General features: G+C 26.9%; 1 protein-coding gene across 1 annotated transcript in view; it reads right to left on the reverse strand.

Moving 5' to 3' along the window:
- Positions 1–20,508, reverse strand: part of LOC100213563 (lymphocyte-specific helicase) — a 52,348-nt gene extending 31,840 nt beyond the window's left edge. Inside the window, exons 1-5 of the mRNA XM_065816882.1 lie at positions 19,994–20,508; positions 10,423–10,614; positions 10,287–10,355; positions 9,974–10,039; positions 2,112–2,423 (exon numbers count right to left, since the gene is read on the reverse strand). Coding sequence (XP_065672954.1) covers positions 2,112–2,423; positions 9,974–10,039; positions 10,287–10,355; positions 10,423–10,614; positions 19,994–20,461 — 1,107 coding nt within the window. The 5' untranslated portion in view covers positions 20,462–20,508. The remainder of the gene's footprint in view (positions 1–2,111; positions 2,424–9,973; positions 10,040–10,286; positions 10,356–10,422; positions 10,615–19,993) is intronic.
- Between the last annotated feature and the right edge of the window lie 785 nt (positions 20,509–21,293).

Genomic DNA, 21,293 nt, shown 5'->3' on the forward strand with positions numbered 1-21,293 from the left:
AATTAAAAATAAAAATGACATATTTACAACAATTCACCATATACCACATATTAGCAACATGGCAACTGAAATACTGCTGCAACATTTGTTTTGTTGTTTGGTACTAAGAAATTTTTTTCATTTAATCAAAAGTTAATCAGACAAACCACCTTTTAGTTATTTCAAATGCTGCAAACCCACACGTAATGATAAAAATAAAAAAAAATAAAAAAATGATCAGATGATTAATCAAATTGATCAAAATGATCAAGATTGGTTTTCAAAACGCAACCTTAAATATCTACTAGCTCTTTAACAAGAGAGTTCAAAAATCTTTAATCAAATATCTACTAGCTCTTTAACAAGAGAGTTCAAAAAGTACAGAAATTATAATTCCTGCCTTAAAGATTTTTCATTGAGTAATCCATCTATATAACCTCCATTTAACCAAGGTTTTTTAACTGCAAAAAGAATACAATTGTTAGAGCAACTAACAAGGCTAGAACATTTTCACAAGGACATTTGACAAGGTCAGAACATTTTATTTGGTTTAACAGTATAACCAATAAACTTTTTGAACGGAAATAATCTGTCTCTAGATCTCTTGAATTGAAAGTTTAGAATTCTTTATTTGTTGCAAAGGTTATCTGAGTTAAGTTTTTTTATCAGTTTTTCTTCTTCAAATAAATACGCCCTAGCTTTTAGTCTCGTAAGGCATTTTAAATAATACTTAAAAAAGTAAACTAATAATTAGATAATATAATAATTTAATAGTAAAAAAATAATTATCATTAATATAATTATCAACAAAGTATAATAATAAAAAAATAATAACTATATAACAATAATAATAAAATAATAACTATATAACAATAACAAAAAAAAAAGACTAATAATTATTCGTAATGCAAAGTTTTGAATACTTTGTCATAGCTTAAAATGAAAAGTAGTTGTTAATTTTATAAACTACTTTTTTTTTTTTCAATTATTAAAGATGTTAAGTTGGCTTATACTTTTAAGTAATGTTTTCTGATCAAATTTTTGGATTTTCGATTTATTGCGCTCTAATTTGAATAAGTAGGGGCTATTAAGGTTAGTGTTATGGGGCAGGTTACCCTGTGGATCAAAGATACAAAAAATAAATAGATAAAGAGTTTTTTGTAAGACTTAAATTGACACTAGTATAAAACACACGTAAATATATATGTACACACACATAAATATATATGTATAAAACACACACACATGAATATATATGTACACATATTGTTTTAATGAGATCTTGTATAAGAGTAAAATTAAAATAATTTAAAAATATCAATAAATAATTCTTTTTAATATCAAATTTTATTACACTTTTTAATGCAAAAACTTCCACTTTTTGCATTAAAAATTTTTTTATTCTACTTCATAAAGCAACCATATTTAGCAACCATAGCAACCATTATTTTTTAAAATGACTTACTACTACTATCTCGAAATTATTTCAACAGTTTAGTAAAAATCTAAATTAAATTGTTGAACAAACTTTTTAGGTTTTGCATTCATATTTTTACAAGTCACACTATGAATTTTTAATTTTAGAAGGAGAAAAGTAGAATAGTATTTCAAAACATTTTTTTCTTCATCTTAATATAGGTTCTTAAAATCTAAAACTTATATCCTGTTCATACTGACAATAAAAAATGATTTATTTTAAACTAGTTTTATGATTTTAATGTTATAAATTGTATAAAACAGCAATAAAACAACATAGCAAAATTGTTTTATATTACCACAAGCTTTTCATACTGATAAAACAACTTCACAGTATTATTTTAATGTTGTTTGATACAGCATTTACAATAACAATTTAACACACTTTTAAAATAAAATGTGAACTACCATCAGTATGAATGGGGTATTATTGTGAAGAGATTAAATAAGATGGTGTCAAGCATAAAAACAAAATAAAAAAGAATAAATATGTTTATTTAATAAATGAATGGCTTTACATAATTTTGTTTAAAATAATATTCATTTTTCTAATATTTGCATGAAGATAAACAAACATAAACTGATAAAAAAATAAAAAACTGGCCTTTTTTAAAGCAATAATAAACTAAAAAATACTTAATATATATGTCCAATACCTCAGGAGCAAATTTGTTGAACTCTGCCATCCAATTTGGTAAAGTAGAAAGAGGTGCAGCAATTATGAATGGACCTATAACATTCTGCTCTATAAGAGATAAGATCAATGCAATGGATTGTATTGTCTTTCCAAGACCCATTTCATCAGCCAAAATACCATTAATTCCATTTTCAAACAAACCCTGTAACCATTCCATACCATCTAACTGGTATTCGCGCATTACACCACCAGTTAACAGTTTTGGCTGGCGATCTGATACTTTCTGCCCATTAATTTTTCGACAAAATGTATCTACTCGTTTCGGACAATTCTGAAGTAAAATAATATAAGTTGATTTGTGTTTTATTAAAATGAGTAAAAGATAAAAAAAAAATTTTGTGTAAATAATACAAAGTATTTTTGAGCTTTGGTTGCAATCCACATTTAACTTTTAAACCTAAATTATAATGAATATTTTCCATGTTTGTAGTGGTATGAATTTGGTCTGGTAAATATTTTATCTATAAATAGCAGATAAATTTTTATACAAAATAGTTGTGTTCAATATAATTGATTGATACACTACTAGTTAATTATATTTATTACAATTATTACAACTTATAGTTTATAGTTGTTCGTTAAGTTGTTTTTAGATTTAAATGCAAATATATATATATAATATAAAAACAACTGAATATTTTTAATTTTATTTTATTAAAATTTACTATACCTTTTATAAAGTTGAAAATATTGTTTAAAAGTATATATATTTCATAAATGTTTCTAATCTAAAACAAAAAATGAATGACAGGAAGTTATATTACATATAAACAATAAAAAGTAAACAGCAATAACCCCTACCTAAAAAGAAAATCCAAAAAAGTAACAAAATCTTGAATTTTTTTTTTGAGTCTAATAATTTGAGTAGGTACTGTATTTATATATATATATATATATATATATATATATATATATATATATATATATATATATATATATATATATATATATATGCATTTAAATCTAAAAGCAACTTAACGAACAACTCTATAAACTATAAATTGTTGAACGAACAATCAAATTCTAAACTCTTAACCATCAACAATGACGATGAAGAGAATAATGCTTAGGATGCTTAGGAACAATGCTTAGGACCGAACCTCAGTATATTTAACATATTTGTGGTCAATTGACACTACCTAGAAAATCTTTTTTTGGCTTTAGCCTGTGAAAAAAATATATGATCATGATACATGTTTTATGCAAAACATGTATCATGATCATATATTTGTAAAAATTATATATAGTCATCATATTTTTATAATTATATATAGTCTGTAAAAATTATATATAGTCATGATATTTTTTTGTGGTCAGTGAAATTAATTTATGGTAATAATAAATGTTTATAGCTGAAAATATAAAGTTCATTAACAAATAAAACAAAACAAAAACACTCTTAAAATGACTTTAGGACACAAAAATATATGAAAAGACACTAAAAAAGGATAACCATAGATTATGATGCATGGTAACAATACAGGATTTAGATTAATTTTTCAATGAACTATCTGTTAAAAGTTTCTTTTTTTCAAATATTAATTTACCTGAAGGCGGAGAAGGCTACTACAGTCCAGGAGACTATTTTAATTGTAGTTACAACCCTCTTTTAACTCTATAACTCTGAAACACGAACCTTGACAAACAAGGCCTAATTTTAAAATTTTGTAAATCGTAGATTATGACGTTTTTGATATTTAACCGACAATTTTTAATTTTTATATTTACACCTAATTAAAACATTTACTACTAATTTTCCAACCTACTAAATCATTGACCTACTGTATTTTTGACCTACTGAATATTTATCCTACTGTATGTTCAATTTTATAACTACGTCTTTCCGATATGTATTTTGTATATTTTGTTGTTGATTTGAATACGAGCCTAATTTGATGAGTCTTGGCGCAGTGGTTGAAACTCCGTTATCAGAATCGGAGGTTTGATGAATGCTTGGAAAACTTATTGATGTTCGATGAATGCTTGGAAAACTTATTGACTTATTGAATTTAAAAAAATTAAAAAAAAACATTAAAAACACAGACCAGATAATCGAATAACAGAATAAGGTTTGATGAATGCTTGGAAAACTTATTGATGTTCGATGAATGATGGAAAACTTATTGACTTTAAAAAAATAAAATAAAAACATTAAAAACACAGACCAGATAATCGGTTGAAAATTAAATTATCTCAAATCGGTTGAAATAGAAAATCTATAAAATAGGTCTGAAAATAAATAGGTTGAAAACAAAAAAGTCATAAATCGGTTGAAAATAAAAAAGACTATAATTGGTTGAAAACAATTTAGGACTCAGTAGGTAATCTGAAAATTAGTTCCACTTTTTAGTAGATGTTCTTCTTGTAGAACAACTTAGTAAGTCGAGATTTTTGTAGGTCTAACTATTTGACAAGACCACTACCACATACTCCCATAACATTTAATAGCTCTATTTCGCTAAAGAGGATGCAAAAAAAAGTTTAGAATAACTATATGAAGACATTAACATGCTTTTAGATCAAACATTTAAGTTCTATTCATTAAAAATATTCCCAATATAATTAAATTTAGGGCACTAAAAAAGACATCAGAAAGGAGACTAAAAAGGAAAACTAAAAATTTATACCAAAATTTTTTACTAGTTCATGTCCATAATTTCTATCAGTTAAGATTGTTAACTTAGATGTTAGGAATAATAGACATTAACTAGTTAATGGGGAAAGCACAAGTGACAATGACATGATGACGTTTATCTGATGGAATAAACTAGTTATTAGCGCTGATTCTTCTTGAAATGTGAGTAATAAAAGACACGACTCTACGGAGAAGTTCATCACTTAACCACTAACCATATTATGTTTATACATTAGCAATAATATTTTTATCCCATTCTTACGTCCCATGCATGTTTTTTATTTGATCAACTTTTCATTTTATATGCTTTTATTTGGTGAACAATATATTTTTGTTCATTTTAATTGTTAACAAGTATATTTTTTATTTTTGTAAGATTTAAGATAAAGAAAAGTAGAAATAAAACTATAGAACATCTTAATAAGGCATCAGAAAAGACACTAAAAAAGGCCATACATAAAATTAAAAATGAAAGTGGAAGATGGAATTACTGTAAAACATAATTATCAAGGTCTCATAGTTGTATTTGGAAATATTTTAAAAGTAAAATGTAACCAAATACAAACTGCTCAAGGTAGTTTTATTATAAGAAGGGATAATAAGTCTATACAGCAAATGATTGATGAAGCAGTGACTTTCTCTTGAAGCAAATGTTTGCTTCAAGAGAAAGTCACTGTTTTGAGGAAAACTAAGGACTATGGCGTTTAACATGGCCAAATAAAAAGTCCCATTGTATGCTTAAATGTTAGTTCTATTTATAGATTATGTTTTACTTTAAATCATTAATCATTTTATGGAGGTAGATGTCTGTATGGATTCATGTGTCATAACTTGATAAACTGAACCTGGAGTTAGAAAAACTGAAACTTCATAACTGAAAGTAAAAACAGGAATAAAATGAGATTATTCAAATTCCACTGAAAAAAGCAGTAACAAAACAAAAGAAATTTTGCAAAACAGCTTTTTCATAAAAATGTTAATCAAAAGGTAATCACAGATTATATTAGAATTCTTTTTTACAATTTTATAAAATGCTTAATTATATTAACAGATGTATCACAAGCTTAATTCTATTGTAGCTAAGAAATATTCTTGCTAAGAGATAAACCACTGTGATACACAAAGACAAATAATTTTGTTATTGACCTAATGGAGGTCTACTGTCAAAGACAAACAATTTTTTAAATGCTCAGAGAGAAGATTAGTTGACTTCTCATCTAGAGTCAACATGAGTTACTCTTTCGAAAGAATACTCTCATCATAGCATTTCTAAAATTCATGAAATACATGAAAAAATATTTAAAAAAAAACTTCTTATTAGATAATATTTTCATATATTCAAAGAAATCTTTTTTATTGAGTATTTAACAGAAAAATATTTCAAAAAATAAAACAGACAGTTTGACCAACAAGAAATAAAATGAGATGTTTTGTTACAAACAAGAATTTTTTTTAAGAATAATGAACATCTTTTCATAAAAACACTCAATTTTCATATATACACATCAAAAATTCTATTTGGGTTAAAGCGATTATTAATAAAGACTAAGTCTGTCTCATGTTTCAGCCAGACTGAAATGTTTGTATGTATGTATGTATGTATGTATGTATGTATGTATGTATGTATGTATGTATGTATGTATGTATGCATGTATGTATGTATGTATGTATGTATTATCATAAACACCTTAAACTTAATAACTTAAATTTCACTATGGCTAAACAAAAGGAAGATCCAATTGACTTTTTATATGCATTTTTTGAAAAATTAAATTTTTTTTTTGGCTGAGATTTGGCAAAGACATAAAGAACCTTGTTTATTTTGCAAAATAATTTTGCACAAAAAATTGACTGTGAATTATCATATATTATTAAGAAAATGAAACCATTCAAACATTCTTAATGCTTTTAAAATAAGATTCTTTGAGCATCATTCATTTGAACTTTTATTGTACCAAAAAAAAATTTAAAACAATTGTTTATAAATATTTTAAAGATGTTCTATCAAAATTATTATTAATTACAAATAAAATACCAGATTATGCATGACAGGATCATTTCCATAGCTACTTCAATCTTATGTTCTCTACAAACTTTTTTTGTGCTTACTACATAAATATTGAAGAAACTAGGATAAATGAGCATTTTAAAAGTGATAAACAATACCATGTATATAAACATTTAAATTTATCTATTAAATGCAAAAATCTAACTAAATGTGATTCCATCGAGATTTCAGTTACTGCTGTAACCAAACACAAACTAAATGCAAAAGTAGCACTTCACATTATACGGAAAAACAAATGGGAAAACCTTTAATTATTGAAAATTCTAATTATACTACAAACTTACCTATTCGAACTGCCACTATATTTTATTTTGATTTGGGCTATAATAATTTGCTATTCGTTCAGCAATTACTGTAACTAATCTTATTGATTTATCATGCATATTTTTGTCCATTATTATTTCTATTTTTAATATTTCAGAAATTTTCATTGTAAAATAAATCTTTTGAAAATGTTGAAAGAAATTTTTTAACATTAAGAATAAAAATATTTTTAAAGCTTATATATTTTGAGATTACCTAGCTAAAATGCTCAGAGAGAAGATTAGTTTATTTCTCAGTCAGAGTCAACATTACCCTTTCAAAAGTATACTCTCATCATTGCATTCTATGAACTCACTTTACCTCTTAGCATTCATGTCTGGATCAGACAGGAGCAGTATTTACTGAAGTGCAACATTTTTATTCTTATAATTTTTAATATTTGAATACATATACATTTTTCTTTCTACAAAAAAGATTTCGCTAGCACCATAGAGTAGTACAGTATCATACACATTAGAGTTTAACCTGTTGTTTTTTTTATGTGTGTGTGCATGTGTATGTGTATATATACATTTAATGCAGATAACCTGTAGTGCTTGAACTAAACTGAGCATTGAAAGCCCACAGAAAAATATCAAACATTTTTATTGAAAAAACTTTTTATATAAAGGATAAGTAATTAATAGAAAAGAAAACAAAAAAAAAAAAAAACGAACAGATGTCCAGAATAAACACAAATTTATTTTATTTTTGTTATGTTATATTTGATGCAGGTAATCTGCGATGCTTGAACTAGAATGAGCAATGAAAGCCCAAAGAGCAATATGGAACATTTCTATTGAAAAACTTTTTATATAAAGGAATATAAGTAATAAAAACAAAGAAAAATGAACAGATGTTCAGAATAAACACAGATTTATTTAAGGAAGAAAGAGCTTATACACAAATCATAGTCAACAGTAATTTTATCGCTAAATTATACCTGAAACAAAACAGGACACATAAGTAACCATAAATCTTCATTAAATTCAAAAGTTTAGCTTACTTTAAAACAAATATACTATAAATATTTGAAGAGGCTCAGCACCTTAGTTCAATTAGTTTTCATTACTCCTTTTGAAATTTGGTTCTTACTTTGTTGTCGTTTTTGTTTATTTTATCAAATTGATCTGATTTGTGCATTATTTTTGTCACCTACTTGTGAAAAAAAACCATACTAATTTGGTGTTGCAAAAGAAACAGTGATTGGTTAGTTATTAAACAAAAACATGTACTAAACTTTGCATCTGATTTATTTGAGTAGTCTCCTTGAATGTAGTAGCCTCTCGGCCTTAAATAAAATATTCTGTGGACTGAATTAACACTAAATACAATCATAGAATAACGGATGTTGATTCAATACCTTTATTACCACTCAATCCATAAAGAGATGAAAAAAATACTATTTAAAAAGTTTTTAACACTACATATACATATATATGTACACATAATTTAACACATTTTTTTTTTTAAATTTATTTTAAAGACTTAATTATTTAATAGACTGCCTATCCAAACCAAACCCTAAGTCAATCTAGCAGCACTTCTATGTAGCAGCAGGCTATAAAATAGTCGTTGTAGCAGCACTCCCTTGTAGCAGGCTATAAGATAGTCAATGCAGCAACACTTTGCAAATGATCTACAACAAAAAAGTAAAAATAAAAACATTCAGAATGTTTTAATTTTTCTTTATTTTAAATAAATACATTCTGTATAAAAACATTCTAGCCTTTTGATTTGCGTTTTTGTGGTTTTTTAAAAAACGATCAATTTAATTTGTTTCCTCAATTAAATTAATGCATTTTTATATAGTCTGTACTTAATTTTGTCTTGCTACATATCAGAGTAGTTAAGAGCTGTTTTTTTACCATAAACAGTAAATTTAAGATTTTTACTATAGGTGTGTGTGTGTGTGTACATATACACACACACATATATATATACACACATATATATATACACACACACATATATACACACACACACACACACACACGCACGCACGCACGCATATATATATACAAATAAATAATTAAAAGACAAAAGTGTTTTTAAAAATATATTAAATGTTTTTATTTTTATCTTTTTAAATAAAAACATTCTAAATGTTTTTATTGTAAATTCTAAATGTTTTTATTGTATTTACTGTAAACTAAGCACGATGTGTTGCTGCATTGACTATTTTATAACCTGCTGCTACAAGGGAGCATTACCAAATCAACAATCTTATAGCTTGTTGCTACAAGGGATTGCTGCTACATTGACTATCTAATAGCCTGCTTCCAAAAGGAAATGCTGCTACATTAACTGAGAATTTGGTTGGAGCAGGCAGTCTATCAATTATTAAAAAAAAATTTTTTTTTAAAGTTTTTAAACTTTTTACGCTTTTTAAAACAGTTTTAAAAAAAACTAATTTTAAAACCAGCCATCTAACTTTTTCCAGGCCACTTAAGTTTGTCAGGCTGCTACTGGATATTAAATCAATCTAATGACATCATACTGAAATAGCCATCTGCTATAAGGATTTAGGTCTGTAAAAGCACTATCTACATAGAGATAATGATTTTAGTATGATTCGCTATCCTTCAATTTAATATCACTTCTCTGAATCTAAAAACTGTTTAGATTAAAGTTAGCATTTTCAATATTAAAGTAAGCTAATTTAAGTTTGCAAGTACAATGTGTGTATCGTACGATATATAATATATCAGTACAATGTAAAACTAAGTTTGCAAGAATAAATTAATACATGAATTTTTATTTTATTAAAAATGTTTTCAACAACAAAACAATAATAAATAAAAGAATGAGTTACTTTTTCAGAATGATTTTTCTCAATAGAAACTTCTAATTTTTGTTTTTTGACCCGCTCTTCTAACTCCTAATAAAAAAAATAGTACTTTAAATATAATCAAGATGAAATTGTTATCAGTAAAAAATTGAGGATTGCTTTTTTTGGTGATTTTATTGTTATTGAATTGTTAATATTAATCAGTATTATTAGTATAAAATTGTTATCAGTAAAAACATTAAGGATTGTTATCTTTTGTTGATTTTTATTGTTATTGAATTGTTGATATTCATATAAAAATATATATTTAAAAATTAAACAAAATTGAAGAACTCACAGATTTATCAATATAATTTTCAATGTTTTCAGGTTCTTCTCTTTTCCTTTTTCTTTTAACTTTTTTATCCTAGAAAATATTTGTTTTAAAAAATGAAGAAAATTGTTTTTTTAAACAAATTTAAAATGTTTACTACCTTTTCATTACTGTCATTTGCAGTATTGTTGGATTCTTTAGTTTTGTTTTTTTCGCTTCTTTTAAGATTGGCTTCAGCACGCTTATTTATTCTATTCAATAAATATGTTGCATAGAGCTGAGAACGATCTAATAACACTTGAAGACGATCATATCTCTGTTTTTGAGTAGCTTGGTGAAGACTTCTATTAGCCTTGAATAAAAATATACTATTATTTCATAAGTAATATTATTGGTTTATCTAACTTGCCTGAAGAAAAAAAAAAAATTCTTTTAACACATAATTATTTATGAACTGTTAAACATCTAAAAAACTTTAAAATTGTATTTGGAAGAAAACAATTAAAATTTTTAAAAATTTTTAATCTAAAATGATCAAATATTTTATAAAAAAAAGTAATAATATAACTTTGTCAAGAAGATGGAAACTTTGGTACAATCAATTTTAATATCATGCCAAAATTATTAAATAACTTTTTGTATTATTGGTTTTATTATGTATGAAATTTTTCACATAGATCTAGTTTTTAATAAACTTTTACATTTAATAAAATTTAAAAAAAATAAAAAATAAAAAAAAAACCTTAATGAATTTGAAACTTGTGTTTACAGTAATCAAATAATTCATCCAACTTAAAAAATATATAGCATGTGCAAAGCTTTTTGAACAAATAAAGAATTAAAAAAAGAAACATTTATTTCAACACATGACATTAAAAAATAATATTCCTCTTCCTTTGCAATAATATAGGTAGCAAGCATGGCCCCCACAAGGGGATGGGCAGGTGGTGCTCTAGGCCCAGCAGAAATATAAACAGACCCACACAGTATGTATGTATTAATTCACACACATGCATGCACACTAGTGCGTGCACAACTTACACACTTAACATTTGTATTTGTATTTAATTTAAAAAAATATAATTTTCTGTTTTTTCTCACATTTTCTCATAGTTTTTACTTGGTTACCGGTAAACGAAATTTGGTCTGTAACCTTTCAGATTTATCCCTTAATGTTAAATAAATTATAGTCATAAATTATAATATTAGTCATAATATAATTAAAGTCATTAAATAATAAGTCATAAAATGTAATAACATTTTTTTAAACCGTAGAAAGCTTCTACTGGTTTTCTCAGTCTCACAAGATAGGAAATGCTGAAAAAGCACATACGATTATCTCTTAAAAGTCTTTCAGAAACAAGATAGAGTGAAAGAATTCAGGTCATTTGACCAACTGTCAAATATTATCAGCACATTCTTTGTGCTAGATGATATTCTTCAGGGAACTGTTTAAACACTAATACCTTTAAACAAAAAATAGCTAAAGGCTTAAAAAAATACTTCACATCTTATAATGGTCTACTTATGACAATTTTTTGGCACAAAATACTAGCAACTATCAACAATAAAAACATTATCATACAGAGCAAAGAGATATCACTTGATGTTAAAACAGCCCTTATCCAGGTTTAGTAAAAGAGATATCTCACATACGTGACACAAGGAAAAGTATTATTCAAGAGGCAAAAGTTGTTACAGAAGTTATTGGAATAAATGCATTCCTACAAAAGAAATTGCTCTTCTGAAACAGATCAAGCTTTCAAATCATCTGTAGTTTACCAGGAGTTGGATTTTATAATCAAAGATTTGAGCACACAATTTTAAAATCTAATGCAATATGTGATTTATCTCGCTCGTTTTGAAATTTGAGTTTAAAGACCTTAATTCAAAAGCAACTAAACTTGTAAATGTATACAAAAAAGATCTGTTAGATGATAGATCTTTTTTGTATGTATTTACTTAATGAAAACTTTATTTCCAAAGTATTAACAAAAGTGTTTTGGGATGAAAAACTTTTCTATTTGCCTTCTAAATCCATTTTATAACAAACAATTTCAAGGGACTTTGAACAACATTTCTCTGGCAATGTTTTGTACAACTACAGTAACTGTATCAGCTAAAAGATCTTTTAGAAACTGGCAGCTTCATTGAAAATATGGCAAAGAAGCATAATCTGTTAAGAAAAACTTAAATCACTTAAACCGTTTTTAGCTAAGCGAGTTGAATTTAGCTAAGCGAGTTGATTTTAGTGATATCATCGAAAAGTTTGCTTTAGAAAAAATTTGAAAATGTCAATTGTTATGTTTATATTTTTTTAAATTATTAATACTATTTAATATATTCTCTTTCAAATAAATCCTAAAACATTTCTTTAATATCATTTTATCATTTAAACAGCCTTATTTTTATACATCTTGATTTTTGATTTTAGTCTCCATGGAACCAAGAACAATAAAAATAGCTCATGGTAAACTGTCAGTGTAATTTCTTGTTTAAAATAATATTTTAAACATATTTTGTGATAAATAATGCAAATAATGTTTTCATAAATAAAAATTGATAACAAAATAAGATTTCTACCTTGTTTTGTTGAATTTAATCAGATCAAGCTTGGTAATTTTTGTGGTTTTTAATTTAAGGAGTTAATGTTTTGTTAAAAGGGGGCCTAATATTACCATTTCATGATAAATGTGATGTTAAGCACTTTAATCTTTAAGTGAATAAATCTTTATAACCTTCCTGTCTCATTAAGTTGAATCAATTTTGAAAAACTGATAACGTGAGTTGTAACTGTAAAACCATTTTAATCCTTTTTAAAATAAAGTCCCAAAATAAATACAAATTAGATTTTGAAAGTAAAAGAGGTTTTTTTAAATAACAAATTTAAAATGCTTTTTACGGTTTTCTCCTTTTTTTTATCTGCAAAAGAGAAAAAAAAATTTTGTTTGCAAAACCATTAAAGAGGGGTCCACAGAAAGCTCCAGCATGAAACACCGTTCCAGAATGTGGGGGCCATAGTAGCGAGTCAAAAGTTCTAGTGTCAGGAGAAGTACCATTGTGCAATCTATTCTTAAATTCATATATTGTTTACACAATATTCTTAAAAATATTATTTTGAGGTGCTCTGTGATAAGACTTCTTGGAGCACCCAAATATATTCAAAAAAAAAAATGGGTACAAATATTTTCAGGTACTTTTATACATAGATTTAAAAGCAAGAAGGGGTTAAGTTTAAAAAAACTCACTTAGAGTTAGAGTTATTTAAAGTTGATTTATTATACTTTTATTATTCATTGATATAACTATTGTTTCTTGTCTCTTCAAAATAATCACATAATACAAAAAAATACCAAATAGATAAAAAAAAGTGACACATTTGGCACCCAGATATATTTAGGGACTGCCAGAGTGGTAAGATGTCAGAAAAAAATTCAATATATTTTTTACAATTTAAAAATAAATTTTGTGAAAAGCAGAAAGAGTCGGTTAAAGTTCTATTTAAACACAACAATGAAAGATACTTCAGAGGGTTTAAAAATTTATTCAAGTTATTGGCAAACTTTTAGTTCATTATTTCTTTTTGCTTGTTATTTTTTTAGGAAAATAAAATACATAAAAAAATAGTTGCACACTAACTTTTATTTAAAACTATTGTTTTTTTATTAACTAAACAATAGTTGTTGTTTGGTCAACAATCAAACAATACAAATGACTCCCATTTCCAAGAAACTTTTCACAAAAGTTAAAAATATTAGGTAGAAGTAAAAAATTATTTTCATTATTCTATTAATCAACCTGTATATATTTGTTTAAAAAAAATTATTTGCTAAGCTTGAACTTTCTTTCCAATTTACAAATAGATGCATTCTTTTTAGAAATACATCAATTTAAAAAAAAAATAGGCTATGCATGTTTTTAAAAAATGCCAAAACTAAGAAACATAAACTAAGACATAAAAAAACACATTTTTATAAAATAAAAATCAACATTAAGTTATTTTAAAATACAATAGGATCAAAATTTTAGACTAAGAATAAAAAAATTCGATATTCGATATTTGTGAAAAATGCCTTGCAACTAGGAGAAATATAGGAGATAATATCTTAAGACTAGGAGAAATATCTTGCTTGCCATCCAGGTTTATCTCCAAAAAAAAGGTAATAATAGTTAAAGTTAATAATTTAATTATTTGACTTCTTTTGAAAATGATTTGCATGCACTAACAGTAAATTTTTAAATGGGTTAAAATATAGTACTTACTAAATTTTAACCCATTTAAAATATATTTCATTTAATGTTAGAATGCTGGATCTTCTTGACTTAGTATATGGGTTTTGCTTGTGTCTCTAATTTTGTGACTATTATCTCCTAATGCGGGTACAGCTCTAAAACTCAGCTTTGAGGTTCTAAGGCTGACTGGTAGTCAGGTTTCCAGAACTCTGTGGTAGCTCTCAGAGAGGCTGATTCCATCAACAGCTGAAAAGAACCAAAGTATTAACAGTGCCATGTTGCGCATGGATGGTATCCCTGTTTGTACTTTTTGTGTGCATTGCAGAGGCCGCATTTGGAGCCCTTTGTTATGGCTTAGGGTTTATTAATAGCAATGAGGCAATTGCTTGGGCTATTAAACAGTGTTCTGAGTACTATCTATGATTTGAGTCAAGTTTTTCAACAAATTTAAAAATGAATAAAGTACCAAAAACTATAAAACACAAAAAACCATAATCATCACCAAGTTCTCTAAACCTATCATTCACTAATATTTGTGGTCTTCGAAGTCACATTTCTTCTGTTGAGTCTTATCTCTTGTAAATTTACCAGACCTACTTGCTCTTTGTGAGACTCTTAGTGTTGATGGTTATCTTCCTTTAATTCATAAAGACTCCAATAGTCACATGCTTCGCCTGGGCATTTACATTCGTAAGAATTCACCCATTTGTCGAGAAACTAGGTTTGAATCTGCAGACTATACTTTTACATGCTTTCGTTTAGCACCACTTCACTTATCGCCATTCTCTTTGTTCTATATCGCTCTCCTTCATCTCAAGACTGCACTCTTTTTGATGTTATTTCTGATTATATTGAGCAAGCCCTCTCTCTTTATCCATCAGCCAATATTGTTGTTGTTGGTGACTTTAATGCTTATCACACTGAATGGCTTGGCTCTAGTGTCAGTGAATCTGCCGGCTTTAAAGCCCACAACTTTTGCTATTCTCAATCCCTACCTCAAATTGTCAACTTTCCAACTTGCTTTCCAGACAACCTAAATCATTTACCTTCTCTACTCGACTCATGTTTTCTTTCTGATCCTAGTCAGTGCTCAGTTTTTCCACATTCACCCCTAGGTGCTTCTGATCACAGTTTGATCTCTCTAAAACTAATACCTCATTCTTCTTTATCACCTGAGTCCCGTATTATCGTACCTCTTACAATTACCTTAAAGCTGACTGGGACTCTTTCCGTGATTTTCTTTGTGATGGCCCTTGGGTAGAAATCTTTTGTCTTCCTGTTGACAAATGCTCTTCTTACATAACTTTGTGGATTCAGGCTGGCATGAAATATTTTATTCCCTCTTGACGATTTCAGATCAAGCCTCACTCTCCTCCATGGTTTTTGTCACACTGTGCTGCTGCGATTGCCAATCGAAACCATTACTTCCATATTTATCAGCAAAACAATTCTCCAGAAAACAGACCTCTGTTTATTACTGCTAGAAACCATTGTAAAAAGGTTTTGTCTAACGCCAAAGCCCGCTATTCTCAGGTCATGAAATCTTGAATTTTATCTCAAAAGTTAGGCTCTCATGACTTCTGGAGATTCTTTAATAGTATTAAAAATAAAGGCAAATCTTTAATTCCACCTCTCTTGTATGGTTCAGACTTTGTCACCTCACCTAAAGACAAAGCTGAATTGTTTGCTAAAAACTTTTCATCAATATCATCTCTTGATTCCACTAGTTGCGTTCTACCTGATATTGCCAACAAACAGATTGATCCATTGCTTGACATTCGTATCACTCCAGCTTCTGTATCTAAAGTGATTTCCAGCCTAGACTCTTCTACAGCTTGTGGCCTGGACAACATACCTGTTATTGTCTTGCAGAAGTGTTCTCCGGAGCTGTCATCTATACTCTCAAAACTATTCAACAAGTGCTTATCGGAGTCTTGTTTTCCAGCCTGCTGGAAAGCGGCATCTGTTATCCCTATCTTAAAAAATTCTGTAGAGCGATCTGATTTGTCTAACTACTGTCCCATTTGTCTTCTTCCTATCATAAGCAAGGTTTTTGAACCTTTAATTAACAAACACTTAATTTCTCATCTTGAATCTAATAACTTACTTTCTGACCATCAATATGGATTTCGATCTCCTCGCTCTACAGCTGATTTGCTAACAGTAATAACCAATAGGTTTTATCGTGCATTAGATAAAGGTGGAAAGGTTAAGGCCATCGCTCCTGACATTTCAAAAGCCTTTGATAAGGTTTGGCATGCTCGTCTTCTCCATAAGCTCTCTTCTTATGGTGTATCTGGCAACATCTTTAAGATTATTGAATCCTTCCTTTCCAATTGTAGTATAAAAGTTGTCCTCGATGGAAACTACTCTTTTAATTCTGTAACTTCAGGGGTTCCTAAAGGTTCTATCCTTGGTCATATACTCTTTTTAATTAAAATTAAGGATCCTCCAAATATTCTCACATCTAAGGTAGCATTGTTTGATGATGATACTACCATTTATTCTTTTCATGATAAGAAACCAACACACTCTGATTGCTTGGAGGGGGCATTTGAGTTTGAAAAAGATTTCACATCTGCTACAGCATGGGGCTCACAGTGGCTGGGAACTTCAATACAGATAAAACTCAATTTTTTTCAGCCAATTGTTATCACAATAAGTTAGATCTTCCTATATTTATGAACGGTGATGTACTCCATGAGTTATCTACTCTTCATTGTTTAGGATTGATTTTTACTTCCGATCTTTCTTGGAAACCATGTTTCAAATCAGTTGCAAAAATAGTATCTGCTGAGGTAACATCTCTTTATCGAGCTTGACACTATCTTACTTCGGATTCTATTCTCTATCTCTATAAATCTCAAATCTGGTCTAGTATGGAGTACTGTTGCCTTATCTGGTGAGGATCTTCTAATGATCCCCTTTCTCTTTTAGTCAAGGTGCAAAAATGCATTGTAAACATAGTTGGACTTGCTCTTGCAGCCAACCATTATCACATTGTTGTAATGTTGCTTCTCTTTCTCTTTTCTACAAATACTATAATGGGCACTGCTCTAAAGAGCTAGCGCCTCTTGTGCCATCTAATTAAAATTCATTCGCGTGTTACTTGTCATTCAATTAAGCCCTCATTCTTTTTCTGTAACTGTTCTTAAGTGCTCAAAAAACTTTTATTCGTCTAGTTTTTTTCCTCAAACATCAGTTCTTTTGAATTCGCTTCCTTTATCTTGCTTTCCTGATTCATATAACTTGCTATCCTTTAAGTGGTCTGTCAATCGTTATCTTGCTCTGCAATCGTTATTTTGCTCTACAATCTTTATCTTTCTCTTCCAGTAACTTCCAACTTTAATTAGTGGTTGCTTGCAGCCTTGTTAGAAGAGAAGATGTTTAAAAAAAAAATCTCAATTATGTTATTTAATTATAAATAAAAGAACATTTTTTTCTGATTTTCGATCACTAATGTCCAATTTATATTTATATTTATATTTCTCTTGGGTGAGATATAATATTATAAATTAAACGTAAAGTTTTTATAGCATTCTTTGTGAAATAGCAGTAAAAATGTAAAGTGAAATAGCAGTAAAAATGTGAAACTTGTGAAATAGCAGTAGAAATGTAAACAAATCATTTTAAATAATAAAATAACCAAAAATAAGATCTTGAAACTTATATTAATAACAATAAAGTAATTGTGCTAAAACAAAATTAGATTTTTGAATGAACATCTTTGCAGTGCTAATGAGTTTTTTAATAAGCAACCTTATACTTTTTCTTTTTTTTTATTACTTAAGGAAACAATTTTTCAATACAAACTCTATTAGTAGCTTATAAAAAAAATTAATTTATAAAAAATATTAACTTCTATAACCTACTTAAAGAAACGCATAAATAGTATGTACAGTAAATTTTTAATTTTTATTTAATTTTCTGCCATTATTGTTATTATTGGTGATTTTAATGATTATTATTAAGTTGTTGAATGGATTGGCTCTACTACCACTGACCCGGTCAAGAGCAGGTTAACATGCTGTCTCTAATACATGGGTCTGATCTTATAACTATAAGATCAGGGAGAACTATTTAAAAACAAACTTTTCCTCTAATTTATCTTTTAAATCTAATGACTACACTTTTTTTTATCATCCTAGAGAAACATTCAATTGATTGTTAAACATCAAAATTATGCATGGTTCCTTTGCTTAAACTCTTCTACAACCTGAATGTCTGAAATAGGTTTAATTCAAAGTTAACTCTTAAATAGAAGTGATAGTAACATAAAACTTAATGAACAAAAATAAATTTAATATATATTAAATATATATTTCAGACATTCAGGCTGTAGAATAGTTTAAGCAAAGGAACCATGCATAATTTTGATGTTTAACAATCAATTGAATGTTTCTCTAAGCTTTTTAATCATTTTAATTTTTAATCATTTCATGCTCTGAATAGTTAAAGCTGACTAGCTAAATAAGCAAAAAGTAAAAAGTAGCCGGCTCAAGTAAGACTTGAACTCTTGAATATTTTAACTAAAATCATCTTACAACCGCTATGCTAAAAATATTTTTGAACAATCAATTAAATATCAAGTTGATATTATCAACATGTACTAAAGATTTCCTAAAATAATATTGTTAATAACAAGTTTATTTTAGTGAATATTTTATTCATTTATTTAGGCAAATATCACAAATAGATGACAATATTTCTTAGAAACTTTTTTTTTCTAAAAATAATTATGGATTTCTTTTAAATAGCATCTTTATTATTCCTGTATCTTTTATTTAAAAATAAATAACTTTTTCAATTAACTTTTCGTTTGTGAAAAAAAATTTTTTAGGCTTGTTAGCAGGATTGATATATAATACAGTTAGTTGAACTGGAAATATTTAACTATATATAATCATTATGCTAAATATAATCTATTATATCTATATATATGATCACTGGATCATTCAGATCCTTTATATATTTGTATATCAGCACTTTCGCAACTAAAGATAAATAAACAAAACAGTTGAATGGAAAACGAACGTAAAAAAGTAACTTAAATTAAATTAATCAAAAATAATTATTTTAAACATAGTTTAGAAATTTACAGTAAAAAAAAGTTTCAAAACGAAGCATTTTAAATTTTGAAAAAAAATTATCAAAAAATTTAATAAAAAAATTTTTAATAATAAATTTAATTTAAAGGGCTCAAATTAGGCGTATTGCGATCATGAATCACAATTGCTTTTCACATGTGATTAACTTTTCTTAAAAAAAATTTTTTTTGCGATTTTTTGTTGTTGTTGTTGTCACGCTAAATTTATCTTTGAATAGAAGTATGATTGTATGATCACTTGCTCTCTTGTACAGAGATTTTCATTCAACATAAAGCACTTTTGAATTTAAATCACTTAACTCTCTGAAAGAAGCAGATAATATTTTCAAGTTGTATTAAGTTTGATTTACTTAATGGATGAAAGGACATTTATCTAAATATAAAAACTTACTAGTGTACTTAGTTGTGCTTCTTTTACATGATCATTTTTGCAATTTTCTTCCTCCTCAATCATACTTTGAGTAATTTTGCAATCTTCATTTAACATTGATGTGTTTACCATAGATGTATTACTATCTTCACAATTATCTAAGTTATTATTTAAAGATGAGTCATTCTGAGTTTCTTCAACTAAATTTTGATTACTACTTTTTAAATCAAGGTCTTGATTTGAAACTGAAAAAGCACTTTTTTCAGATGTCACAACCTGATGCTCAGTTTTTGCTCCATTTATAGAAATATTTTGTTCTGATTTATCATACAAATTTTCTTGTTTACCATTATATAACAAGGATTCGTTATTATTATTGTTACACTCATCAGCCTTTGTAAAATCTGAACCAGAATTTAATTTATTACATTTTTTTCTTTGGTGAACAACACTTTTAACCTTTAAAGAAGTTCGTTTTCTTGTCTCCATACTTTTTAATATTAAATATTTATATAGAAATAACTATTTAAAAAACTGCATATATATTTATATATATATATATATATATATATATATATATATATATATATATATATATATATATATATATATATATATAATAGAATACAATATATATAACATACTAATACAATGTAAAAATTGATTTTAAATTAATTCTTCAAAAAATTATATTTTTAATAATCAATAAATTGATTTAAGTTATCAAATATTTCAATTTATTAATAGTTTGCTCATATTTAGTATTGAAAAATTATTACAATGCTTAACTTCATAAACGCTTTTAAAAAATCAATTTGTAAGTATATAGAAATGTTCGTAAGTAGCAAAATTAAAATTTATTAAAAAGATATATAGAATATCTATCCATCTAATACATTCAAGTATAAAATTAGAAGTATAAAAGCCAGCCAATCATTAGTAAACGCTTCTAATTTTTGATAAAAAATTAGATGTTGTTATTATCAGAATACAATATCATAAAGTCTCCATGTAACATGGAGACTTTGTGATATTGTAATCTGTTAGATTTTCTTATAAATACCCCAACGAGGGTTTCTAGGAATGAGCTTTAAAACATTCAAAACCTCATATACTAGAGTATTAAATCCTTATTAGGGTCAATACTATATCCATTTTCTGACAAGAATCTGGTAAGGTACTACATAATTTTTAATTTCATTTAATGCTGATACATTTTTATACTCTTTTTTAAACTCTTTTTCACTCTGATTCACTCTGCTCATCACTATATGAGAATATAAACTAAATGTCAAATGAATTTTTGCACTAAAACAGCGAA

This window comes from Hydra vulgaris, chromosome 13 (assembly GCF_038396675.1).
Source record: "Hydra vulgaris chromosome 13, alternate assembly HydraT2T_AEP".
In the NCBI taxonomy this organism is placed as follows: domain Eukaryota; kingdom Metazoa; phylum Cnidaria; class Hydrozoa; order Anthoathecata; family Hydridae; genus Hydra; species Hydra vulgaris.